This window comes from Beta vulgaris, chromosome 1 (assembly GCF_026745355.1).
Source record: "Beta vulgaris subsp. vulgaris cultivar EL10 chromosome 1, EL10.2, whole genome shotgun sequence".
In the NCBI taxonomy this organism is placed as follows: Eukaryota; Viridiplantae; Streptophyta; class Magnoliopsida; order Caryophyllales; family Amaranthaceae; genus Beta; species Beta vulgaris.
In genome coordinates this window covers 53,490,487-53,518,124 of record NC_079202.1, presented here as the reverse complement: position 1 = coordinate 53,518,124, position 27,638 = coordinate 53,490,487, and the positions used below count along the sequence as shown (strand labels likewise).

The following is a 27,638-nucleotide window of genomic DNA, read 5'->3' as shown; positions in this document are numbered from 1 at the left end:
AGGGTTTAACCTCTCTCTCCCCTTCCACAAAGATTAGGGTTTGAAACTTGGGTGGAATGGAGTTAGAAATTAGGGGGAGGGGAGATTGGAATTCTAGGGGGATGGGGTGGAGATAGACACCTTTGGGTATGAGACTCTACCCTAAATATGCCCAACCAAACAATGGAATGGATGTCATTCCATTTCATTCCATTAAAATTTAAAAATACCCCAACCACACCCTTATTTACTTTCTTTCTTCTCTTTTGCTTTGATCGAACTTAAGCAGAAGAACAAAAACTAACACTCAAAAACTCAACCTCACTTTTGCTCTCTTCTTTCTTCACTCTCGCAAATTTCCCACCTTCATTCATCTCTCTTTAAAAAAACCCTAGAAATTGATTTTCTCTCTCCTCCTTCATCATTCTGCTACGATGCAGGAATTCTCATCGACAGTTTCCAGCCATATCCGCTTTCTTCTTCAGAGCTTGAATGGATCCAATTCTGACGCTGTATTTCGAGAACTATGTCAGGTTATTTGTTGAATTTACTGATTTTGTATCTGGATGTTTTTGAATTTTGATTGTGGAAATGATTTTGTTGTGATACTGTTATGTGATGAGGAAACCCTAGCTGTTTTCTGATTGACTTTTATTTTGCTCGGTGAATTTTGTGTATTTGAAGGATTTGATTCGTGTTCGTTTACTTCGGTTTTTGAGGTTTGCATTAGGTTGAGTTCACTTCATGATTTAATTAGCTAGAGTGGAAGTATGGATTTAGTGTTTTTTTTGTAAGATGGTTTTGTTGGAATGCTGGAATTGTTTAGATTGGTTAAGGTTAGTGTAGGGTGTAAACTCAATTTTTGTTCAGCGAGCTTAGCAGCAGATGTTAAGAACAGTAGTTTGCAATGTACTTGAATGTCGACTCGTGGGCGTTATTGTTATAAAAGCTGTTTTAAGAAAAGAATGATGTGTGGTTGATATCAAAAGGTTTGCTAATTGTCTTCTTATTTGAGAATACTAGATCTAGTTCACGGTATTAGTATGGACGATAACAAGGATTACTTTGATAGGGTACCAATCATAGTGAAAATATAATATGCAGCTCATGAAAGTAATGGATCATTTCCTTTACTTGTTACATTACACATTTTCCTATGCTTCTTTTAGTTGTAGGTTAAACATAATACATGACAGTCCTTATACTTGGGAGCATTTTTGCTAATTTTGGCAGTATCTTGTGCCTTTCAAACTGAAACATATGTTTATAATATTTTGGTGTTACAGTTTACGGAACATGGGTTGGAAGGAAGCTTATTGATCCTGCAGAGCTGCTTGGATTATATGAATTTATGTGGGACAGATGTAAAGAATGTCCATCTGCACCCAGTTGTATCTTCAGTATTTAGATTCATTTTGGATAAACCAAATTTCAGTACTGTTCTCTGTCAGTGTCTTAAACATGTCACAATCAGAGATGGATTCCTTGATGATTTATCAAATGCACTAGGGCTCTCACTTCCTGAAAAAATTGCCACTGGTCTTGCATTCTCAGAGTCTGAAAACCCTGATGCCAGACTGATTGGTATGGTATCACCTTTTGTTGAGAAATTTTTTCAAAGCTGTTTTTTTCTTCTTATGTGTGAAGCAACTTTTGCTGCATGCAGGGACAAACTTCTGCATGACTCAGATTGAGGGGTTGTTTGGCAATCCCAGCACCATTGAACCTACTGAGCAAATCCAGAATATCTTTATGTTCCTTCACCGATGTGAGGGTCTCTCAAAGCATGTTGATACCTTTACGCAGATGTTGAGTTTGATGCAGCTGAAAGAGGGGGTCCCACTTGTTTTGTCTCCCCTGCTCCCAGATGATCTGAATGAGACGAAATTTATCAGGTTATTTTCTCTTGTAATCTTTTGTTGCCACTTATTTCTGTTTTATTATACTTGGAGCAAGTTGTAATTTCTCCACATCGATATGACTACGACGACCAGCAGGAGCATGGATTTGTTCTATGATTCTAATGAGGACGACTTTGATGCTATTGTTGCTGAAATGGAGAAGGAGATCAGTATGGCAGATGTCATGAAAGAATTGGGATATGGATGCACGATGAGTGCCTCAAAATGCAAGGAAATATTGTCTCTTTTCATGCCACTTACTGAAGCAACCATTGCTAGGATTCTGGGCATTGTTGTCCGTACTCATGCTGGTCTTGAGGACAATACAACTACATTTTCGTCATTCCTATCTGCAATTGGTAGCAACCCTTTGGCTGATCTCCCATACCTCAGTTCTTGGGATGTTAATATTCTTGTTGAGACAATTCAATTGCTTGTGAGTTACTTCCTTATGCCTATATATATATATATATTTCTTTTGATTATGACCTTTATAATTTAAGCCTCACTTAAGCTACATAATTTGTATGTGGGTTCTTGTGTATTCCTTACGTAAGTGTAGGAGCCATTCTGAAGGATGCATTTGGTAGTCTTTGTATAAATTCCCCCTTTTTCGGTATTGACTATGAAGTTTGGTTTTGTAAGGAATATTTGAAAATTAACAATGTCAAAGACTAGGGGAAGCTTGTTTGACATGGTAGAAAATAAATGAAGAAAGAGAAAGGAAAAAAAAGCAACCAAAACCCCACAATTTCCCACATTGGTGTAAAAGAAGAATGTGCTATACTTTCTGTCCTCACTAAAATTTCTTTTATTTCCCTGCTGGAGCCATGATGCATATTACAGCATCATCTAATTTAAACACCAAAGAGACAGGCCTGAGGTGGCATCATGACACCAAGGAGCTAAAGTGTCTCTTATATATAATTTCAGCTGGGACTAGAAATCATAACTTGAAAGAGATTTTGTAGTGTTTGGACTTTGGAGGAGTGAAATTTGAGTTAGCTGGTCAAGTGTCAGTTTCTTTGAGACATCGAAGCTTGAATTCACGTATGACAAAAGATCAAAGTTTTCTAGGTCTTGCATCTCGCCGGCATGTGATACAACCCCATATAAATCTTTCCAAGTATTATAGGTTTTTCTACCTCCGAGTTATAGGTGCAACAAGCTCCTTTTTGGCGGATTATCCCCTTATCCAAGGGTGGGCTCCATATTACCTAACCCCCATAAGATAGGTTGCATTTACATATGCAGAGCTTTCACTTTTCATGTATGTCTACTTCAGATTTCACGCTATTTGTGCTTTCTATATTAATGGTAAGATGTAAATCAATGGTTTGATTCCCATCTCCCACACTTCTGATGTGGGTTTGGGATCTCACTGTCCCCTTCTCGTCGCCTGTTAATCCATGAAAGGAGGGGGGAAGCTTTCGGGGATCTTGCCAAACATTATATTGTTCTTATTCTGCTCTGTTGTTGCATATATGTCAATATACAGGCACCTGAAACCAATTGGGTAGAAGTCATGGAGAATCTGGACCATGAGGGATTCCACATCCCAAACGAAAACGCCTTCGCATTTTTTATGACCATTTACAAGCATGCCTGTCAGGTAAGTCATGTTAGGGAGAGGAAGTTGATGAAATCTGCTACTGAGTGTGTAAACCTCTTGCTGATGGGGCACTAATGATAGATAACAATTTCTCAGGACTCCTTTCCTCTCCATGCTATATGCGGGTCAGTTTGGAAGAATTCTGAGGGGCAACTCTCCTTTCTCAAGTATGCAGTATCTGCATCACCTGATATATTTACCTTTGCACATTCGATTAAGCAACTGGTGAGGTGAACTGGGCTACATTTGGAATCATTGCTTGTTGCTGTTCGCTCTACTAATTTCGACGTGGAATCTTTTTGTAGGGTTCTGTTGATCAAGTCTCTGGTTTGAAAACTCAATCTGGACAATCAAATCATGCATGGTTTTGTCTTGATCTTTTGGATGTAATATGCCAGTTGGCTGAGAGGGGCCATGCTGCTACTATTCAGTCCATGCTTGAGTATCCTCTTAAGCACTGCCCTGAAGTACTGCTTCTCGGGGTAGCACAAATCCATGTAACGTTCTCTCCTTACTAAATGTGTGGATTAGCGCACTCTATTAATTTATTGTAAAGTCCATGATCTCCCTCATGACGAGTTAGCTTTTGATAACGAGAGTGACTTCAATTGAGGTGCAAAAATTGGTTGCTCTACGTTTCAGCTTCTTGTTTGTTTTGATTGATGAATTGATCTATTCGTCAAATGTGATTTATGTAATTTCCCTGTTATCCTTGTGTAATGTAGTCAGTTTGCATTTCTGACTCTGAATAGTGTGTTCACTGTATTTGATGCTGAAATTGGGGATTTTCGAATGTTTCCCTGTCTAACTTTCTGCTGATCTAGCTGTCAAAATTTCCGTGTAGATTCCTTTACATATCCTTATCATTGTTTTTTCTCTTTTTTTCCAGACAACATATAATCTTCTTCAGCATGAAGTTTCTTCTACTGTTCTACCAATGATAATTGCTAATGCTAGCAGAAAAGGAGTAATCCTTCACCTCTGGCACATCAACCATCAGTTGGTATTGCGTGGATTTGCTGATATTCTAGCTAGTGGTTCAGACAGCGTTCACAGGATTTTAGATATATGCCAGGAAACAAAGGTATAATATCAAAAGAATTATACTGCTGGTTATCCAGGACTATGTAACTTTTAAAGTGTGTGTGGAACCTACTTAACACATGTCATCGTTTTCTTCAGATCAATTGTTTTTCTTGAATATAGTTTATGACACATCCACTAGATCTTGATGATTATATTGCAGGACGAGTCCAATTGCTCACATCATGTGTGACATCTAATAAATTTCACATCCCTATGTTAACACGGTACCTTCGGTCTTGATTATCGTGTCAGCGAACTTAAAAGGCATCAGAAACATCACTGTAATATCTTCTTTTTGATGTGGAAAGAGTAATAGCATACTGACATTTCCTATATTTGTTCTCATTGATTTCAGTGTTTGCTTGTCAACGAGGGATCACTTCAAGAAAGTCTGTTTTTATTTTTGATTGCTCATCTATCTTGTTATTGCTCATATAGATTCTCAACCATGTCTTGGAGCGGATGCCTTTCTCTTTTGCTATCAAACTGGCTGCATTTGCTTCTCAAAAGGAGCTTTTAGATCTTGAGAGATGGTTAAGTGATAATTTAATGACAAGTAAAGACACTTTCTTTAAGGTACTTAACACTAAATTCTAATGATACCATATGTTGTTGGTGTCAAATTAGTTTGACAAGCTCAAAATCCATGGATTAACACCTAAAATGTCACCTTGCAGGAATGCTTTAACTATATTAAAGAGATACAGAGTCAAGCTGTATCAGAAGAAAATGCTAACAGGCTGCATCAAACTGCTTCATCGGCTAATCTTGGTTCGCAGAGTGCTCTTGTTATCTTGAAGGTTCTGCTTGGTTGAAAATTTCAGTTGTATCAATTTTGTGTTTCATGATTTTTGCTACCCCCCCTGCCGTGTAATTGTGTGTGAATTGTAGTAGTGACAGTGAAAGCCACTTTGCAGGTCCTTCAAGCCAATGCTCGCACAATGACCTCCAAAGGTCTTTGTGATGAAATCGAGAAAATGCATGTATCTGTGATGAATGGCAGTTTGATTCAGCAGAATGATGGGGTGAATGATACATCCTCCTCAAATACATATTCTGATGATATTGAGGCAGAGGCAAATTCCTATTTTCAGAGCATGTTTGCACAACAGCTTACTATTGATGAGATGGTCCAAATGCTTGGGTGTTTTAAAGAATCCTCTGAGAAAAGGTTCCTCCTTGCACCCTGGTTAAAGCTACTAGTCTTACATGCACGCAATGCGTGCGATAACGTATGATAACAAATCAAATAGTAAATAAAATTAATTGGGTAGAAAAAATGTCTTTATATTTTATTTTCTCAAAAAACTGATGTTCAGTTTAAATGTCCTACTTTCCCCCCCTTTTTCTATTCAAATAAAAGAGTTAGTTATCCTCTATTTTTTTTCTTTTTTTCCTTTTTCTATTTTTTGGTGTCCCCCATGTGTTGCCTTATATAATAGAGATTCTTGATTTCCCCTGAGATGCACACCCTTTGTCGTTTAGTAGTTGTCAGTTTGTTTTGTAAGCCAGAGTTCTGAATATAAGTTTCTTGAAGTTTTTGTTTGTTCCCCCCCCCCCTTTTATTTTCTTTGTTGAAATGGTTGGAACTTGGAAGGCTTTACAATGATTGATGTTTCCTTATTCTTCACCTTTTTCTTTCAATTTCTTTAATTTGACAGCTTGAAAATAAGATGTAGGGAGTAAGTAGCCTTCACTATTATTGATCGAATGTGTCACCATATGTTCGCTATTATTCATCGAATGTCTCACCATCTGTTTTGGTTTGTTTGACCACCTATATAAGTAGTAATTTTTGATGTTGGCCTTTTTCATTTGCCTTGTTTCAGCTCGGCTTTTTTTCTTCAAATTGAGGGAATACATAATTTTCAATTAATTTATTTATATCCTCTTCCCCTTGAGTTTAAGTGTGCACCTATACTAGTTTACTGTGTTTCATAGTGTTTGTTATCCATGCTTTTGTTCCTTCTTTTTCAAGTGATCTTGATTCTCTTTGTCCCTGCAAAATTTAGTAGATAGAGCTTAGCTGAGCGCATGGGCTGATTTGGCAAATAGTTTGCTCATGTGTTATATTGTGTGAAACTATAGACTTATCTTCCGAAGTTAGAAGATATATTAGGCGTAGGATGAAGTAGTAGAAAAATATGACCAAATGTAGGCGAGTGTTTTGTGCATTTGATGGAAGGAAAGTAAGAATTACTGATTGTTTATGCCAAGAAAGTGGAAAAAAGGTCATTTATTGGATTGCTGACTTTTTGTCCAAAAACCAACATTAAGGTTCTATATTTCAAAGATCTTGTCTAATAAGATGCTTTTTGACAACAAAGAATTTATAGATAGTACTTTTTTCACAAAAATGTGCTATAAATTTACTTCTTGACAAAATATCCGATTTCTAACAATTACCTTAATTGAAAAGATTTGTCTTAAGGTACAAAAAGTCATCCCCCACTACCCAAGAAGGGTTTCAAAGAGTTTTCCACCCCTTTGTAAACATTTTTTTCCAAAATTTGAAGGAAAACCATTTTCGTCCATGTTGTGAGTCCCAACATCTCTAGTTTCCCCTTAGCTTAATAGTTTTCCATCAAACCAAACAAAGGAAAACTAATAGCCATTTTTGTTTCTACCGAGAAATATTTTCCATGAAAAATTATTTTCATCAAACCAAACGGACCCTTACAAAAATGTTTTCTTTTTGAGATGGTTGGCTTATGTTGCTGACAAGAACTCAACTTCTCCATTTTCCGCTTCTTAACTTAATAGTTTTCCATCAAACCAAACAAAGGAAAACTAATATCCATTTACGTTTCTTTGAGAAATGTTCTCCATCTAAAACCAATTTCCATCAAACCAAACCGAGCCTTACAATAATGTTCTCCATCTAAAACCAACTTCCACTGGTTTTTTTGCCCTTTGTTGAAGTTGTAAGTAGTGGATGGTTTTCAATTTTCTATTTCTGTTCCTCTTCTCCACACTAGGAGGCGAAGGTTCTCAGGATAGGATTAGCATCTTGTATAATTTGGTCTCTTTTATTAATCCTTCCTTAGGTACGTCTTACATGTATGGGATTCGAGATCTCTTGCTTTGTGACTCATGAAGGTGATGAAGCTATTTTTGGCTCTCTAATGTTTATCTAAAAAGAAAATGGGCTGCTTCTGTGTAGATAATGACGGTGTTATTACCCTTGATACCTACTAAATATTGATGTGAATGCCATAATTTTTAACAAACACCATATGTCGAATGGCAGGGAACAATCCATTTTTGAGTGCATGATCTCCAATTTATTTGAAGAGTACAGGTTCTTTCCTAAATACCCTGAGAGACAGCTTGGAATTGCTGCTCTGTTATTTGGTAAGACTTCATTCATGCATAGACTTTTCAGCTTATAATTTTTACCACATTGGCTTGAAATATGCCGAGTAGTGATGGCATTTTGACCTGTTGCAGGCTCTATCATCAAGCATCAGCTAGTTACTCATCTGCCGCTTGGAATTGCACTTCGTTGTGTTTTGGACGCATTACGAAAGCCTGCTGACTCAAAGGTGTGCTATTTTCTTTTTAAGTTCGCCTATATATGCTCTCGGGTTCTGGAGATGGAAAGTTAAAGTTTGAAATTTCTGCAACAGATGTTTGCGTTTGGTACCAAGGCTTTGGAACAGTTTGTCAATCGTCTGGATGAGTGGCCCCAATATTGCAATCATATCTTGCAGATATCTCACCTTCGTGGTACTCAGCCTGAACTCGTTGCATATATCGAAGGGGTTCTTACCCGTAAGTCTCATGGTGGAAACGGTCCTGTTGACCAACTTAATATCTCATCTCTTGGAACAACGGGCAGTGAGGTAACAGTGAACTGATTTATGCTGTCCTGGCTTCCTTTTATTTGTATATATGTGAAACTCTGAGTTATGAAGTGGGTTCATAAAGAATCTAATGCCATGCATTTATAGTGCCTCGATCTGTTCTGCTATTTGCTGAGTGCATGTTATAGGGTATCATCGTATGATTGCAGTAGCTGTAATGTAATGGTAATATTATATTGGCATCTGAGAATTATATATCTTTTCCTCGTGTCTTTCTTCCCCTGCTTCCCAAGGGTGAGATTGGAGAATGCAGTTTGGTTGTGTGTGGTGAAGGGCAGGTGGGGGATTAAAGTATTGAACTTTTGATTTCAAAATTTTCTTCAGGGAAGTCCTTATGCAATTTGCTATAATCCAAATCCTCCTTCCTGAACAGAGAGAGAACGCCTTACTTACATTCTCATACCTTTCAAATAGTAATACTGTGGTAAACTAAGCAGAGTTTGAATGTCTCGATTCAATATGCTCTGAGAATCTGTCCGCAACTGCATTATGGCAGGCTTGGGGAAGTTCAGTTGTACTGGCTCTTTACCCTTAGGCTGTTTCTGAAAGACCCGGCATGACTTTTTTTCGGTGCTAAGGGAAAGTGTCTTTGTAATATTCTGAACATCCTTTTTTCGCAGATAATTGGATCTACTGCATCACAATTGGGGCAAACGCTTTCTTCTCCACTACCGACCCTACCAAGGCCCCCAATGCTGGTTGATGATGGAACTAAGACTTCTTCAAGTCTGAATAGCTTCACAAAGCCATTTGTAGCTGCTTCTGCTCAATCTACTGCTACATCTGTAGCAGAAACAGTTAGTGTTCCAAAGGTACATTTGGTTTAAATAAAAAGAGATTTATGTGTTCAAGAAAGACCTAATTTGATCTTTCTCTTTCTTCAACAGATTCCGAGTCCACTGACTGCACCTGGTATGCTGTCTTCATCTCAAGGGATTGCTCGTAGCCGAGGAGTTACCAATGCCAGTAATTATCTTCTATTGAATTTGTTTGTCTTAGTGATTTTTACTTGTGTTTGTCGTAGGGCTTGTTCGTTATCGTTTTCTGCTTCCAGCTTGCAGTTTTATTGAAAACCAAAACCAAAAACAAAAATATGGAAATCAGAATAAGTAGTTTCCAGTTTTCTTGTCAGCTCTCAAATTTGACATGCTTAGTACAAGTATGATTAATTTTAAGCTTATTATACCCCTAGTTATATCATATGACTTCTATATTTATAAAACGGAAAACTGAAACTTACAATGATGCCGAACGGGCCCTTAGTGTCATACGTGCTTTCATATTGATATCACTCTCATACTCAGGGTTTGGTTCGGCGTTGAACATAGAGACACTCCTTGCTGCAGCAGAACGAAGAGATCCTCCAATAGAGGTGGCGATACCATATATCTTTGCTTATTAGTTGCTTACTTTCTGTTGTGGTTGTCCTGTTTGCTGGGTTTTCAATTTCGTTATTTGGAAGTGCAGAGGGTCATGGGAAAAAAAAAATCCTCTGTGAGGAAGCTTTTTTTTTATAATATATATATATTTTTTCTGTCTGGGCATCTTGGGGTAGATGAACTGTAGATAGGAAAATCGTTGAGTATTCTTTCCTTCAGTTTCCCTACATTTCTACATTGCCCTACTTTAATGGTGCTGTAGAGGTTAGCTTTGTCATGCCCAAAATCTCTGGGTTCTCGTTTCTCGAAGTAAAACTTTTATTTGTCCTAGGGATTGCCTTATTATCGTTGTATCCACTGGTTATTAGCGTCCTAGGGGAGGCTGCCTCATAGCATCCTTAGTGGCAGACTTTATTGTTGGTATATTTTGGGCTCTTGCCCTTACTTCCATCATATACAGATGGCCTGACTATCATTGAGATTGGCCCAATGGAGGTGCAAATCTGACTATTAGTTACATAAAATTGAAGCAATGATAGGAGGAAAGAGCTTTTCAATTCTAAACTTGTATTCTAATCTGTGCTGTCTTGTGGTATCTATTTATTTCATTCTTTGAGCACCTTCTCTGTCATCTGATCCTCGCATGTTCAATTTCCAGCCATCGTCTGAGGCCCAGGATAAAATTTCATTCATCGTCAACAACATCTCTACTACTAACATGGAAGCTAAAGCCAAAGAATTTTCAGAGATTCTAAAGGAGGAATGCTATCCTTGGTTTGCACAATATATGGTGATGAAAAGGTTGGAAATTGATGTCTGCTTTTTATGTGTTGGTGTTTTGCTACTCTACCTCTTTATTCCCCATCTTTCATACCACAGAATTTTGCTTTTGCAGAGCTAGCATTGAGCTTAATTTTCAAGAGATGTACCTAAAGTTCCTGGAAAAAGTAAATTTAAAAGCGCTGAATAAGGAAATTGTTCAGGCAACATATGAGAATTGCAAGGTTTGTAGCTGGATAACTTATTTGATAGTTTTTGTTTTATTGCTTCGAATCATGTATGGAATTTAAGTGTCTTTTTCAATGTTTTAGGTTCTTTTAGGTTCTGAGCTCATAAAATCAAGTTCTGAAGAGCGCTCTTTGCTAAAGAACTTGGGAAGCTGGCTTGGGAGACTTACAATTGGCAGAAATCAAGTTCTTAGGGCTCGTGATATTGATCCCAAATCTTTGATTATAGAGGTGAAATGGCTTTCATTATATCTTTTATCCTTGCACATCTTTCCACTGTCCTCTTATTGGACAGGCATTGAATGATAATTTGTATTTTTTCTGTTCGTGAGTTTGTACTATTTTCTTGTACTTCGCATTTGATATCTTGGATATATGGTGATTCTTATTCACAGGCCTATGAGAAAGGATTGATGATTGCTGTTATTCCTTTTACTTCCAAGGTAATTCTATCTCACCAGTTCCGTGTCTGTCATATTTCTCTGTAAATGCTTATTGAATCTTCTTAATTGTTTCAGATATTGGAACCATGTCAAAGCAGTTTAGCTTATCAACCTCCAAATCCTTGGACAATGGGGATTCTTGCTTTGCTTGCTGAAATTTACGCAATGCCAAACTTAAAGATGAATCTTAAATTTGACATTGAGGTTATTGACTTCGACATGATCTGAAGTGTTAATTTTGAGAGCTATTGCTTTCCTAATGCAATATCACTGACGTGTTTATTGTATTGTTGCTCTTGCTGTTGTTATTTATAGGTGCTGTTTAAAAACCTTGGAGTTCAGATAAAAGAAGTGACGCCCACTTCTCTTTTGAGAGATCGTGTGCGGGTAGTTGAAGGAAATCCTGATTTTTCAAACAAAGATTTTGTAGCACCACAACCACCAGTTTCTTCTGAAGATCAAGTGGTAATACCTGAGCCCATGGAGCCTCCTAAATCCCAGCTTCCTGTTCCAATTTCTCCGGTCTGTGCACAAGTATTATCGAAGGTTTCTTGAATTTTTGCTGATATTGTGTGTTTGTAATACTCTAATTTTCTGTTCTTTGCTCAGTATGTTGTTCCTCCCGAGGATGATAAAGTGGGCAGTATGGGATTTTCTGATCAGCTTCCTTCTGCTCAAGGATTGCTCCAATCTACTAGTTCTCAATCACCGTACAATATGACTCAGGTATAGTGATATTATTTTTGTTTCAGTGTTTCCTATTGAACTTGCTGATTTTTGCTAAGGCAGAGGCTAGCTATGTGACATGATAAATATTGGTTTAAGCACTATTCATTAGAATTTTCAATCGAGAATACAGCTAGGATCATTTTAACCTTTCTTTATTGTATGTTTTTTTCCCTGATAGAAATCCCGCTCTTATTCATCCTCTTGTGGTCTTGGTTTTTTCCCCATCTTTTCTTCCTTCCCTGTTTAGGGTAATACCTTCGGAATATAACGAGCTGTTGCCCCTTTTCAGTAAGGTATCATAAAGAAACGGGGTTTTTTTTTTTTTTTTGGGGGGGGAGGCTCACCCATCTACAGATGAGAGGCTAGATGGTTTGGGAGTTGGGACTAAGATTTCATTCCTCAACTTAGAAAGGGGTTCAAAGTATAGAGACCAGTGACAAATACAAGTACCGGATACTAGTGTCCTCTAGCCAAAGAAACACACATGATTAAAAGATGACTTGTGATGTTGCAAATAAAGTTTATAGCTACATATCCAAGATAATATGAAAGCTTTACATGAATAAGAATAAGATATACCCTCAAATCGGTGAGGTTCTATTGTTGAGCTTAGGCCCAGGTATTAATTTATACTTTGACCTTTACTGCACTGCCAGAAGAACAGTCACCTATTCTGGTTGAACGCCAAAGACCCTAGAAAAGAAATTGTCAAATGCCACTGGTAGGGGAAGGATGTAAAATATGAGGATCTGAATTCCTCGTCTTGCTAGTAAAGGTTGCATTTCCAACATCTGAAATTTCTTTTCCTTGGAAGATCTTCTGAGGATGTACTGCTTTATTGCTGCTGTATGTTCCCCTCGGTTTCAGGATAATTCAAGATTTTGGAATTATTTTCTGTTTCATGAATAATATTACTCCTTCTGTACTCTTAGCCTTTTGGTTGAATAACCAATTAGCCAAAACATCTTTTTTCTACTGCCTGGTACCTTTGGTCTAATCTTTTGAAGGTGACTACAGAAGTACAAAAATGCTAACTTCTTGATTTAGAGATAGGAAATTGCTATCAGCATGTCCACCATCCATTGGAAGGTTTTGAGGTCATCGGTTTTAGAGCAATTAAGTTTGCATAGAAATTATTGTAGTGTCCTGATCTATAAAAATTAAGATTTGTATTTCGAAATGAAAAAAAGTCCTAGTGCTTTCTTTTAGCTGGTCAATGTTTCTGATATGATGAGTGTACGACAAAACTTTTTGAAGTGTGATCGATTCCTTCTTATGCTTACTTTGAAGAATAGCAGCAGTGAAGAGCATAGGTGGAATAAGAGATTAAGAGTATGGTTAACTATCTTTCTATGTGTGATAAACGTCTACTATTTTCTAGTTTGCCTAAGGGGCAATGTATTAAGTTCTGGCTGTTTGGTTTGAGTTCTTAGTTCTTTAAATACAGCAAAATGTTTCCGGAGATGGTGAAAGAGACTTCTTTATATACTGTGTGTTGGATCAAATCCTTTTTCTTTTTCCTTTATATTTGTTACATAGTTAATTGCTAGCAACTAAATCCTGCATGATATTTCAGTTACCTCCTTCAATTACTAGTCTTGGAGCTCATGTCGTTGTGAATTCGAAGCTCAATAGTATGGGCCTACACGTGCACTTTCAAAGGTCTGTATATATTTCCTCCGAGCTTTTTTGTCATGTCTAGAATTAAGTAATTCTGTGTGATATTGAATTTGTTCTCTGTCTCTCTTTTTTTTTTCTTTCTTGCAGGGTGCTTCCACTTGCTATGGATAGAGCTATCAAAGAAATTGTGCCTGGTATAGTGCAGCGTAGTGTTTCCATTGCAAATCAAACAACTAAGGAGCTTGTAATCAAGGTTCTGTTTGAATTGATATATGCCACTAGGGTCTATTGAATTGCTTAATTGTTTTTTGCTGCTTCTCTTAACTCGGAGTTATTTATTATATTTACATACATATATATTTTCAAATTTTAGGATTATGCCTTGGAGTCGGATGAGAGCCGCATATACAATGCTGCACATTTGATGGTTGCTAGTCTTGCTGGAAGCCTAGCTCATGTGACTTGCAAGGTGTGACATTCCTCTAGTGCTTTATGTTAATATGATGCTACTATGATATTTGGATTTATCCTCCTTATGGAGATGATCTTCGTATCTTGCTATCTCATATGCAGTGACACAGTGATTCTGAGAGTTTTTTTTTCTCTACTGCAGGAACCTCTGCGAGGCTCAATATCTAGCCAGCTGCGTAATATGATTCAGGGAGTGAATATCGGAAGTGAAGTTTTAGAACAGTATGTGCAGCTTGTGACCAATGATAACCTTGACTTGGGCTGTGCCATAATTGAACAAGCAGCAACAGAGAAGGTTAAGATCTAAGCTTCCTAAGTGTACTCTCTTTCCTTGGATTAATTTATACATGGTGATGGAGATCTTCTTGTTGAGTGACATTGACCTTTGTGTTTGGGGATTTTTGTTAATGCATCCGACATTCCGATGAAATGCCGGATTTTTTACTACTAGCTTAGATGATTAGAGCCCCCAAACGTTGTTCTTTCATTGGGATGTTGAAGTGAATGTTCTATTATGTCGTCGGTAATATTTGCTTTGTTGCTTTTATTACCTTGTCTTAGGAGAACAATTCACTAATGGAGGGAAAAGGCCAGGTTGGGAAATGGGTTGGTTCTCGGATATGCTTCCTGAATTATTAAGCGACGTTTTACAGGATTTTTTTTGTTTTGCTTTTCATGGGGTCGGTTGGTAGAAAATTGGACTCATTTTAAAAAGATGTGTTCTTTTGTTGCTATAGGCTGTACAAACTATTGATGGGGACATCTCGCAACAGCTGTCATTAAGAAGGAAGCATAGAGAAAGTCTTGGTTCCTCAATATACGATGCTAGCATATATGCACAAGGTCCAATGGGTGTCCTACCAGAAACTCTTCGTCCTACCCCTGGACGCTTGTCTGTTTCCCAGCAACGTGTTTATGAGGTACAGTACTGAGCCTGACACCTATTTCCTTTTTCCGCTCTGCCAAGATCTTCTGAATTAGCTGTTGCTGTAATTTGCATTGGCTTTTCTCTTCTTAGCTTCTGAATCAGCACTTTCTATTGCTGCAGGATTTTGTGCGGCTTCCGTGGCAAAACCAACAGTCAACTCAAAGTGCTAACCCTGCACTTCCTGTTCATTCTCCTTCTCCTGCTGGTGGGAGCTTCCCACGTGCATTTAGTGCATCTTCAGGACAACCAAGTGCGAATGTTTACTCCTCTGGACTAGGGAATACTGGGTTTGGTGTGGGTTCTCAGTCCATTGATCTGGTTTCGGAGGAGATGGAATCATCATCAATTCAGATGCTAAGGTCTGTACCAAAACAGGAGCTGATCATGCCTGAGTACCAATTTGTTGCATGTTTTCTTATTTTTTTGGTGCTTGTTGAAACACAAAATAATTGACGTGTTTTGCGTATTTGGAGTAGATGAGGGAGTGGGATTTTGTTTGGTATATAACTTCCATGCTTCTTTTTAGTTATTAAGGCCCTGTCTGGTTATCAGCAGTTAGTAGTTAATTTAGTGGTTTGCAGAGTGCATCATCTTGTCTGGCTAATAAAGTAAACAGCTAGCATTTAGTATTTGCTGCATAACATAGGCATGCACTGCGTGTTTATTGTTGATTGAGCTAGCTTATAATTATGGAAAATGATATATTGCAGCCTAAGGCTGCATATAATGAAGCATAATTAGTACCAATCAATGCTCAATCTTATCATGGGTTCCAAATATAATACTCCCTCCGTATTTTTTGATTTTGCCTGTTTGGAGTGTGCGTTTTCCAATGCACTTCTTTGACCTTAAATATCTTTTATTACATATTATTAAAAATTATAACGACTGAATATTAATAAAGTATTCATTGAGACGAATCAAACAAGACTATTTTTTTTGATATATTGAGAACAATTTAGAAGATTATCTCGAATAGTGTTAAGATTCCAAGTGAGGGTGGAGTACCACTTATGGTAATGTATATGATTCTTATTATTAGCCCTTAAGACGATAGTTATTATTATCCTTATTCTTGCTGTTGGGTTTAAAACATGCTGATAATGTTGTCTATATAATAATGCAAAAATTGAGTTTCAAGTCCAATATTCTAATCCATGATTCTATTAGTCTAACATTTTAGCTGAACTATTGACTTCGCCAAAAGCGGATGCTGGCATAATGCTGTTTGCCATAAAATGCTTGAATATATGTTGATAGTGCCTTCTCGTATCAATTATTTCAGTTTGCAGCAGCTTCCCCTATCCGGCATCTGCAGATTTATTTCCCTTTTCCTGTGCACTAAGAATTTATGCCTTTTCTTTTCATGGCAGCACTTCTGCCCTAAGCCAGATTAGAACTTCTGATAGTGTGGGTTCTCAGCGCTCTGAGATTGATTCGGCACCTGTTTCTTCTTCTGCTGGGCCACTTCTGGATCCACAATCAGCTGAATCCACTGCAAGTATTAAGGTCGGCGATGCTCTTGTCAGTTTGTTTTCTGTGTGCCCAAGTTCTTCCACTGACAGTTGTTTGTAATATTAGGAATCTGGAATAACCTCTCAGCCACTTCCTCTGGGATCTGCACCTATAGGAACTGGTCTTTCAGAGCCTTTATTGACAACTGGAGATGCGCTGGACAAATACCAGATAGTTGAATCGAAGGTTATATTTCATTTCACGCAGTTGTCATTTTTGTCTAATACCTATTATCTTTCTTAAGCGTCATGGGTGAATGTTGTCCATATGATCTTTCTGTACGAATATGTACTCCTCGATACTTACTTGAGGCACAGCTTACATGGTGCCAGTTCTAAAAGAATGTTACATTGCCTGAAAATGGTTGTGTTATCTTGTATTATACTTTATGGGCAAGTTATACAGTAGAGCAGAGGTGTAGATTTTTATTTCCCAAGGTTGTCTGCAGGGGATAGCTTTTGATTGTGCTTTGGAACAATTTGTCTGATACTGATTATAAGAACTTTGCCTATTTACTTTCCTGTTTTGTAAGAGCTCTACCTATTTTTGTACATCCATTCTGAGACACTTTTTGGATTATTACTTCTTGAATGCAGCTGGAAACAGCACTAGCTAATGATGTCAGAGACGGGGAGATTCAGGTATCCTCGCTATTTCATTAGAAACATTATTCTTCTTTGCCGTGTGTAGTTGGGTGGTTTCCGTGCCGTGATATACACATTTTTTGGCACCCAATGTTGATTTTCTTTCTCTACTATTTTTGTAGTCTATTGTCCTGGAAGTTCCACAGATCATACTGAGATGCGTCAGTCGAGATGAAGCTGCTGTGGCTGTTGCACAAAAGGTCTCTAAGATGGCATATATATCTTAATTTCTTTTGGATTATTCCTGTATTGTGCGTTAAGAATTTTGTTTACATGTCCTGGTGCAGGTTTACAAAGCTTTGTATGAGAACGGAGGCAGTAGTTTGCACATTACTGCTCATCTTGCAATTTTATCTGCTATCCGTGATGTGTGCAAGCTTGTGGTGAAAGAGCTTACTAGCTGGGTATGTTTTATGTCTATGTGAATATGTATATCTATATATATATTTGTATTTATATATTTTTTTGTCGTGTTATGCTGCTACCTTTATATTGGAAAGATATTCAACTGGCTCTCTTGACCTTCTGCTTTCTTTTAAAGCTGAGTTTGTCTCTAGATTTATTGGACTCTGGACTTGTTTATTTTCTTTGTAGGTGATTTACTCAGATGAGGAGCGTAAGTTTGATAAGGACATTACTGTTAGCCTTATAAGAAGAGACTTGCTGAACTTGGCTGAATATAATATTCATATGGCAAAGCTTCTTGATGGAGGAAGGAACAGTATGTACACTGACATTTCCCTATATATTATGGCCAAGGATTTATATCTTATTAGGTTTTTGTATCATACAGAACTTGCGACAGAATTTGCTGTTTCCCTTCTTCAAACATTGGTGAATGAGGAACCTAAGGTTATTTCAGAACTGCAGAATTTAGTTGAAGCTCTACCAAAGGTTAGTCTAGTCCTACACTACAAGTGAGGGTGCTGAATTCAGTTTGCATATAATCATTTCATATATAAAAAAATTGTAATAGCAGCTTGCTGTGAGGCCTGGGTCTCCTGAGTTGCTGCAGCAACTAGTTGAAACTGTGAAGAATCCGGCTGCTACTGTTGGTGGCCTTACCAGTCCTAATACTGGAAAAGATGATAAGAACAGACAGGCTAGAGACAAAAAGGTCTTAGCAGACTTTATGACAATCATTTGAAGAGTCTTGATGTTTTAGTTATGTCATCAAAGATTGATTTTTTTTTTTTTTGGGACAGGTTTCTCAATCTTTGGCAAGTAGGGGCGGCTACAACAATTTAGAGGTCATGGAGCCCGATGCCTCTAATTTCCAGAAGCAGGTATAAGTCCTCTTGGTTATCGATTGAATTTCAGATTCAGGTTTCAGTATTTTTTACCGATAAGCTTTGTAATACTTGATTGACAAAGGTCTTGCTGGAAGAGTTTTTTCAATTTTATTTTCTTGCTTTGCTGACGTTATTATTCAGCCTAGTCTTCATGCCTGAGACCTTGTTGTCAATCAAGTAGACTAACATGAGATTTAGGAGAACATGGCGTTGGATAGGGCGGAGTGGAAGGAGAGAATCTATGCTGATGACTCGACTTGACTCTATATTTATCCCTTGTGTTTTTGCGAAGTAAACTTCGTGAAGCGTATATTTATTTATTCTCCTTTTAAGGTTTTCTTAAACCTTTTTCATTTATTTTTTCTCATATATATTTTTTTATCTTTACCCTCATTAATAAGACTTCTTCAAAATTTATCTTATATCCCCATATTTTGGTTGTCTCTTACTTCCCTCACATTCACTTACTCAGTTTGTTTTTGTTTACTTTGACTTATTCTATTCTTTTTATTGCTTCATTTTTCACGGAAGTGATTTCTTATTATGGTTCATGTTAGTCGACCCTAAATCATTTTAGGACTAAGGTCTAAGGCTTTGTTGTTGTCGTTGTTGTTGTATCATATGTATCAGACCAAACAAACAACCACAACATTTATAAGCCAGTATTCACAGAGTTCTGACAAATGCTTGTGCAGGTTTCTCCACTTTTTGCAGAATGGTACCAGATATGTGAAGTTTCTTCTGGTTTTGATAATGCATGCATGAGATTCGTTCTACAGCTACATCAAAGTGGTTTACTTAGAGGGGATGATATAACAGACCGCTTTTTCCGGGTTCTTTTGGTGATTATTATTTCCGTTCTTGAGCTGGGTTTTAATTATTTGATTATTAAACTTCAATCCTATATGAATAATTGATATTTGTTTCAGGAAATATCTGTGTCACATTTTGGTGAAGTGGTGCAACAATCACCTAAACAACCACCTCACCTAATCCAGACCTCCTTCCTTGCCATTGATAGCTATGCTAAACTAGTATATTCAATCTTAAAGGTATCTTCATTTTTCGCTGGAATGTTTTCTTGATTGTATAGTATTGTCTTTGACTTTGTTAAATCTTGTAATTGTTGTAGCATTGCCCAGTGGATCAGGGAACTAGCAAACTGTTTCTCTTACCCAAGGTTTCTTTCTGAACTTCAAATATTTGGTTTATTATTATATATCTCTTTACAATACCCAAAATCTCTTGGTTTATATGTTACTGCGTTTAGTGTATAATACATTGTTTTTGCTTGTAGATATTAGTGGTAACTGTCAGATCGATTCAAAAAGATGCGGATGAAAAGAAAGAAGAATTTAATCCCAGGCCATATTATAGGCTCTTTATAAATTGGTTGTTAGACTTTGGTTCATTAGACCCTGTGCACGATGGTATTAATTTCCAGGTATATCTTAGTTGCCACAGAATTTACTCTCCTCTCTCTGGAAGTTGATTCTTGCTCCATTTTAATAGTTCTTTGTTGGTGTTATGGTTGCTTGTGGTTTCTGGTTCCAGGTTTTGTCAGCTTTTGCAAATGCATTCCATGCCTTGCAGCCCCTTAAAGTACCTGCTTTCAGGTAACTATAGTTGCCTTTACGTCAGTTTATTACTGCTATCCTTGTCTTCTGAGCTTCAGAAAGATACGTAAGCTGACTTGGTCCCAAATTTTTGATTGTCTGCAACATTCATAGTCTTCAAATTTATATCTTAGCGTAAGCAGGCTAACGTCAGCTGGGTAAATGTTGTATTTTCCGAGTGAAGTTGTGGCAAACGTGGTTTCAGTCAGTAATTAAAATTTTAGAAGTTCAATTACTTTAGCTAAGTAGAGTATGCTGAACTTGCTTATTGGTCTAAGATACATGTAGATTATTTAGTTTCAGTTGTGATGAAAAACAGAACTACTCTGTTTTATGTTACGTAGTGGTTTTGAATCCTGGAGTAAATTTTCGTTATAGTCAAGTATACTGACTATCCTAGCCTCCTTGACTAGTCCAAAGTGGTACCCTTGTATTGGACTTTGCCCAATGTGATTGGATGTTGGTCACTTGGTTGTCATGGATATCAAGCCGTCTTTACTTCAAATGAAGAACGTCAATTTTATGCTGATGGTCATGAAAGTTTGGATTGTCTTTATGCAAGTCATTGATATGTTTCTTAACAACCTGCTGTACTGTTTTTCGACTTCTGGCAATCTATATGTCGGAGTTTTTTTAAATATTTATTATAAATATAGACTGCCTGTCTATCAACTTTTAACGTCTCTTCCTTTCATAAACGTCTTCAGCTTTGCGTGGCTTGAGCTTGTTAGTCACAGAACTTTCATGCCTAAATTGCTTGCTGGGAACTCTCAGAAAGGATGGCCCTTGCTTCACCGTTTGTTGGTGGATTTGTTCCAGTTCATGGAGCCTTTCTTGAGGAATGCTGAAATGGGAGAATTGGTTTGAATCTTATAGATCCCCTTTTCTTTTGTATCTTATAGATCCCTTTTTCTTTTAATTACTCTATTATCATCATATTAATTAAGATGCCGTGTTTCATTTCAAGATACGCTTTCTGTACAAAGGAACTCTGAGAGTGCTGCTTGTGCTGCTGCATGATTTTCCAGAATTCCTGTGCGACTATCATTTCAGCTTTTGTGATGTTATTCCCCCTAGCTGCATACAGATGCGAAATATTATCCTCAGTGCTTTTCCTCGCAACATGAGACTTCCAGATCCTTCAACTCCAAATTTGAAGGTTTTTGTCCACCCTATAAAAGTTATTTTTTTAAGCAACAACTCGTCCCAACCATTGTGAGTTCTACTCTTCAGATTGATTTGCTGGAAGAGATGAGCCAAGCACCTCGTATATTGTCCGATGTGGATGCAGTTCTGAAGGCAAAGCAAATGAAAGCAGATGTTGATGAGTATCTCAGGGTAATTATATTTGATCCTTACCAAATTGATCAGTTAGTCTTGAATTATCTCATTATTTTGATTGCTATTTCTCAAACCAACTGCAGACAAGGCAACAATCGTCTCCATTTCTCAGTGAACTGAAGCAGAGATTTCTACTTCCACCTAGTGAGGTCACACATGCTGGGACCTGTTATAATGTACCTCTGATCAATTCACTTGTGCTGTATGTTGGAATTCAGGTGATTGTTGTATGCTATGTTATATATTTTAACACTCCATCAATAGCAAATGCTAGTTTATGACACAGGGGAAAGTTTTTATAAAACCACCAAGTTGCTGTAACTTTCTGGTTATATATGTGCCTTATTGAGCTGCTGCAGAGGACCGGTTGGTGCTTTGATGTGAATGTTTTTTTTTTTTGGGGGGTTTTGACGTGGAGTTCTCCTGCAAATCCTAAATAGAAAATTGCAAAAGCTCAACTGCTCAAGTGTATTCTCAACGTTTAGGACTGAAGAACTCTGGATTATTTGATTCAAACTCAATAGTTCATAGCCATTGTCTAACTGACTTGTGATCCTAAAGTGGTCCAGCTCGCAACAAATTGGGACTTGTTGATGTTCTTGGAGATAAACACATTTTCCTACATTCAAATTGGAAACAATTGCATTGCGTATATAACTTTCAACTATATGATATTATATTCACTCTACAAATTTGGCATGGAATTCAATACCCTGATAACTGTCCTAAGCTTGGGACATGCCGAAAGTGAAGCTACCCTCTATACTAGACAGATTGTGTGAAACTAATTAGAGGGGACTGCAGTCTACATGCGTCTGCCATGAAGCATGGAAATGGCTGGGAGGTGGAGTTTTCCCATTTCTGAAACCCAGCTGTTCTCGTGCTAGATGGTGCATCTGAACCTCCTAGAAATAGATCAATTGGCAGGATCACCCACAGTTGTATATTATTTGTTGTTTATAGTGGGTTTTTGTTTTTAAAGATTTACCTCTGATTTTACTACAGGCAGTTCAGCTTCTTCAGGCACGAAATCGGTCCCAATCTCAACCAGTCAGTTCTGATCCGTTGGCAATCAAAGCAGCGTTAGATATTTTTCAGACTTTGATGAGGGATTTAGATACAGAGGGCCGCTATCTGTTCCTAAATGCGATTGCTAATCAGTTGCGTTATCCAAATACTCAAACACATTACTTTTCCGTCGTCCTTCTCTACTTATTCACTGATGCACACCAGGTATCTTTTTCCCCTAACCTTTAAATGATGTGCTTGGATTTATCTTATTTAAATGAAAAAGCTGTTTTTGATATACTTGAGATGCAACTTAGTGCTTTAATGCAAGAAAACATGGAAATTTTAAGAGATTAGACTTGTGACCATGCTATACACTTTTAAAATTCTTGTTACATGTATATATATATATTATCTAAAAAGTCTAAAACTTAAAACTTTTATATGTATTATCTAAAAAGTCTAAAACTTAAAACTTTTATATATATTAATTGCACTAAGTAATACTTCCTCTGCTCTTTTTCTATTGCAACAATTACCGCTTTGGGTAGGTTAACATCTATTGCATCAATTCAACTTTTGGGTAAAAAAAAAGCAACTTTAGTTGATGATATTGCCCTTACTTTATCTTGCTAAAACCATCATTAATTACTCACTTGCCTCATAAAGTTGTTTTTACTTTACTAAAGATTTACTTTATACTAAACTGCCCACCTTTATCACTTCCTTAAAAACGGTGCCCAAACCCAATGTTGCAATAGAAAAAGAATGGAGGAAGTATACAACATTTGATCCAGATTAATTACTTACTACGTAACGATATAGATGTTGAACTTTGACTTTCTCGCTTGTAGATGCAGTACTTTGACCATAAATAACTTTAATTGTGTGTTAGTAAAAATTATAAGAAGTTAATGTTACGAAATTATATATTGAGAGGAATCCAACAACACACCAATGATATCATATAGTAACAATTGATTTATTTAAAGATAAAAAATGCACATGGTCAAATTTATTAGGTGAATAGTGCAATTTTGAAAGTGTAACATCTACTTTGTTACGGAGGAACTATTATGGAAAGGTCGTATATGTATAGAAACTTCAACTATTTATATGTCAAATATGAAATTGTGGAATGGTATTAACTATTAAGATAGTATAACAGACATGAATTTTTTTTTTTTTTTTTTTTTTTGATTAGGAAATTAAGTTAGCCCAAGAGCTAACCCCTACAAGGCTACTAGCCTGTAGGAAACACCAACACATTGGCTGGTAAGGCATGCATAGCATGCTAAGGAAATACCCCAACATATGCTGGGGGTAAGGATCGAACCCCTGACCTCAAGGGCCAAGGGGGAGCGCTCTACCACTTGAGCTAACTCCCATCCTTAAAATGCATCTTAGAAGATTTGATCCCATGACCTCAAGCTTATACACTAAAGCCTTAACCACCAAACCAAGTAATGTTTGGTTTATAACAGACATGAATGTTCTTTCCTAAACAAATTTATAATTTATTGATTCCTATTTACGTGATTAAATTTAAATATGGAAATTGCAAGTTTACTTTCCCCTCACGGCCTCACCTTCCTTTCTGCCCCTTCCCTCCCCTTACCTTTTCCTCCATGCCTCCTATCCAAACAAAGTTTACATAAAATAACTTAGATTTGAAAACGAAGTGTAAGTACAATAACTTAGATTTGGATTCGTCCTTCTGTTTTGGAATGGAAGGTTATCTGAATTTTTTTTCTGCTGCTCCGGAACATCAAATTGCCATTCATTGAATTACCTTCAGATATGAAGTAGTAATATGATTTATAAGATTAGCGCCTGTTGGTTTATTCAATGACATGTCTTCTGCAGGAAATTGCTCAGGAGCAAATTACCAGAGTATTGTTAGAAAGGCTAATCGTAAATAGGCCACATCCGTGGGGTCTGCTGATTACATTTATCGAATTAATCAAGGTTAACGCCTACTCTAAGTACAAATCTTCCATAAATTTGATATGGTCATCGCTTTTTATTTATCTAAATGCTGTTTGCTTTATGTACAGAACCCTGGATACAATTTCTGGAACCGTTCCTTCACTAGGTGTGCACCTGAAATTGAAAAACTGTTTGAGTCTGTTTCGAGATCATGTGGGGGCCAAAAGCCTGTTAATGAAAGCATGGTTGGCTCAGGAGGTTTGTCCGAAAGCGCCCATTGAAGTAAAACTTTATTTGTAAATGTCTTAGTTAGAATTAGTCTTCTAACATGATTAGAAGGGGCTGTAAAAATGTAACAGAACTGTGAATATTGCACATTTTCAGATGTACCAACAAGATGGGTATAGTTAACGCGTTTTCTTAAATCACTGTTCATTTTGTACATTTAAGTTTCTAGCTGCAACTTTGACCTACTAGACAATTTATATGTAACTTTTTTTTTGAATTGTAGTCGGTTAAAAGCTAAATTTACATTAGGAAATGATATAGTACTTGTCTTTATTGAGCTGATTCTGTAAGAAAGTTGCATTTCTCAGAAGCCTTGTTGATGTCAATCAATTCAGCTGTGAACAGTGTTTCGCCATTTCCTTCAAAGCTAACTGTCTCGCCTTAGCTTTCTTCTTCTGAGCTTCCATTTTTGCCTCTGCAAGTTTCTTGTGCACCTTCTGGACTGCTTCTGCCTGTTTCTTCTCCAGCTTCCTCTGTTATTCCAGAAGCAATCACCCATTAGCATTTAGCAAATCGAGTTTTTATTGAAAATGAACTATATCTGCTGTTTGAATCACGCATATAGTTCATCAAAAAAAAAAAAAAAATTACCTCCTATACAGTAGACTACATCGATTTAAGGTCATTGTTAGAGAATTAATTCAAATACAGTAAACATTTTCCACTTCTTGTATTCTACCATCTTTAACATAACACTTTTTTTTGTAGGACTCTTTAATTGAGAGTATCTGAAAGGTAACATGAGAGAGTTTGAAATCTAACACTAAAAAAAGTGTCTTGTTACCTTTCTTTTCGGATGGTTAAAATGGAAGTTTGGCATAATATCTATAGGATCATACACTTATACTTACTCAGTTTTCTACTTTAATCATTTTGACTTTTACATTGGTCAATGACTTTGACTTTCAATTTGTTAAACTTGTAATTTTCCAGGTAGTACATTTACTTGTTAATTTGTAAAAAGATACTATAAAACATCTGATATTTTCGAAAATAAACATGAAGACAAATTTAATAACATTTTAACTGAAAACATTTGTTCTATATATTAGTGAATATACAGAAGGGAATACATTATCATGCTGTAACTTGTTTTATTTTCAATGATGTAGTAAAAAAGTTAAAAACCTCAAGCTTGTCCAGCTGAAACTCTGCCTTTCTCCTACGGCTTGACTCCCACTCATCAATGGCTTCTTCCTTCTCTGTCAGTCTGACCAATTAAACAGTCTTTTTTATTATATCATTCATACAAATCATACTGCATATCATACACAGTAAAGAGACAGACATACTTTCTAAGCAGATGAGTATATGTAGTGTTCCTCAATGCATTAAACTCAGCTCTTTGCTTGTGGTTCTGAACTTCATCCAAAAACTCTTGGTACGCCTTAGGCCGGTGGTTCAATCGATGCTCGTTTCGCTCCACACCCATCACCGGTATTGCCTCTCCGAACTGATCATATTTGGAAGCACCAGATTGAGTTCCTAGCATTTGTGAATCCTCTTCAGAAATTGTTGGAGGGACAGAATATAATACTTGACTGTAATCATCAGTAACTCCAATTGAAGATTCATAATCATATCTTCCTCTTGATTTATCTAATCCATTGCTCTCAACTCTTCCATAAAATCCAATATTACTTGCTGAATCATATGAACTTGAGATATTCATCAAGTTGGGAAATTGCTTCTTTGGATGTGAGAAACTGCTTGAATTATTTATGTCCTAAAACACCCAAATTAATCATATCATTGTTTTACAGTTTATCTAGTCCAAAAATATTCAAAAAGATGAAGCATAAATTAGCAAAGTTGCTCTTTTCTTTTACCTTTGTTTCAATTATTTCTTGAAAGAAAAGGAAATACATGGGGGATAAATGAAAATGAAGTGAAAATAACCAGTATTTCCCACATTTTGATTCTTACCCTTTATTTCTATTATTTCTTGTAGAATAAATATGAAGATGAAGCAAAAATCAGCAAAACTTGCTCAGTTTTATCCCTTTTTTTCTATCATATCTTGTAAACTGAATCATAATGGAAAAACCAAATGCAAAAAAACAGCAAAACCCAGATAAAGAAAAACTCAAATTTTGAAAAAAATAAAAATACTACACATTCTCTTTACTGTCTAAATTGTGTATTCTGATTTCTGAGTGTTTTTGTTCATTCTTAAATGAAAGAAATGCAGAAAAAAAAAAGTAGAAACAGAGTAAGAGAAAAAAAGAGACTCAGAACAATAAAGAGCAAAAAAAAAAACCTGGTATAGAAAGAAAAACTCATAAAATTTGTAAAATAAATGTTTCCCATTGTTAGATTTGTGTTTTCTTAGTGCTATTTTAGTTCTTGGGTGAAAAAACATAAAAACAGAGAGAAATTATAATAATAAAATAAAAAACCTGGTATCTTGGAGAGTAGAAGACAGTAGAAGGGCGACAAGAATCGCAAGGAAGAGTTGGTGATTCACAGTTAATGGGAAATGGGGAAGAAGAGAGAGGAAGTTCCGCCATTAGAGATTTCATACTCCATTCTTTGTTCATCATCTTATTATCAAAAACATGATCTTCAGCTTTTTGGGATTTCTGGGTTTTTATCAAATGATTGTTCTTTACTACAGGATTCTTGGATTCAGTGACCAATTTCTCTGTTTTAGCCTTCATCTTTCTTCTTCTTGAAATCAGGTTTGTGTTTGAGTGTGCCAGAATTTTTGTTTTTTCTGTGATTTAAAAAGGGTACTTGGGTTTCAATTTTCAAGTGATGCAAACAGATGTCTTGTGTGCGCAACTATTACAAGTGGCCCAAATATTACATATTTTATTATTTTATCATACATTCGATTATATTATGACCTATAAATGTCGTATATTCAAGCTTTTTCTTTCTCAAGCGAAATATACTAAAAAAAGATAATTTCAAAGAAGCAAATGAGCAGAAATTAATCTTGGGTGTATGATGAATGAACTCGTGCAACTATTTATGATCTA

General features: G+C 36.6%; 2 protein-coding genes across 7 annotated transcripts; one reads left to right on the top strand and one right to left on the bottom strand.

Moving 5' to 3' along the window:
• The first annotated feature begins 243 nt into the window (after nt 1–243).
• Nucleotides 244–24,931, top strand: LOC104905333 (uncharacterized). Of its 6 annotated transcripts, none has more exons than XM_019252147.3 (51): nt 244–512; nt 1,266–1,563; nt 1,646–1,874; nt 1,977–2,316; nt 3,379–3,492; nt 3,589–3,717; nt 3,798–3,989; nt 4,382–4,576; nt 5,017–5,154; nt 5,256–5,378; nt 5,496–5,749; nt 7,829–7,932; nt 8,029–8,123; nt 8,208–8,423; nt 9,065–9,256; nt 9,332–9,410; nt 9,749–9,816; nt 10,482–10,624; nt 10,719–10,827; nt 10,915–11,061; nt 11,226–11,273; nt 11,349–11,477; nt 11,589–11,795; nt 11,883–11,999; nt 13,579–13,664; nt 13,770–13,875; nt 13,996–14,091; nt 14,236–14,388; nt 14,831–15,013; nt 15,142–15,380; nt 16,395–16,530; nt 16,603–16,722; nt 17,133–17,177; nt 17,303–17,380; nt 17,468–17,584; nt 17,775–17,901; nt 17,974–18,074; nt 18,160–18,297; nt 18,386–18,466; nt 19,168–19,314; nt 19,402–19,524; nt 19,605–19,652; nt 19,770–19,916; nt 20,027–20,088; nt 20,796–20,949; nt 21,056–21,247; nt 21,322–21,426; nt 21,513–21,647; nt 22,435–22,662; nt 24,304–24,405; nt 24,495–24,931. In XM_019252147.3, the coding sequence occupies exons 1-51, from the start codon at nt 414–416 to the stop codon at nt 24,645–24,647; spliced, it is 7,167 nt and encodes a 2,388-aa protein (XP_019107692.1). In that variant the 5' UTR covers nt 244–413; the 3' UTR covers nt 24,648–24,931. The 6 variants fall into 6 exon arrangements, with proteins under 6 accessions (XP_019107692.1, XP_010692138.1, XP_010692139.1 ...); XM_010693836.4 differs by having other exon boundaries at nt 18,157–18,297; XM_010693837.4 differs by having other exon boundaries at nt 1,974–2,316; nt 9,065–9,241; nt 18,157–18,297.
• Nucleotides 24,769–27,638, bottom strand: LOC104905335 (hypothetical protein). Its single transcript, XM_010693839.4, has 4 exons — nt 27,054–27,638; nt 25,947–26,380; nt 25,783–25,864; nt 24,769–25,127 (listed from the first exon to the last, which is right to left on the bottom strand). Exons 1-4 carry the CDS (start codon nt 27,312–27,314, stop codon nt 24,981–24,983), a joined length of 924 nt encoding a protein of 307 aa, XP_010692141.1. The 5' UTR covers nt 27,315–27,638; the 3' UTR covers nt 24,769–24,980.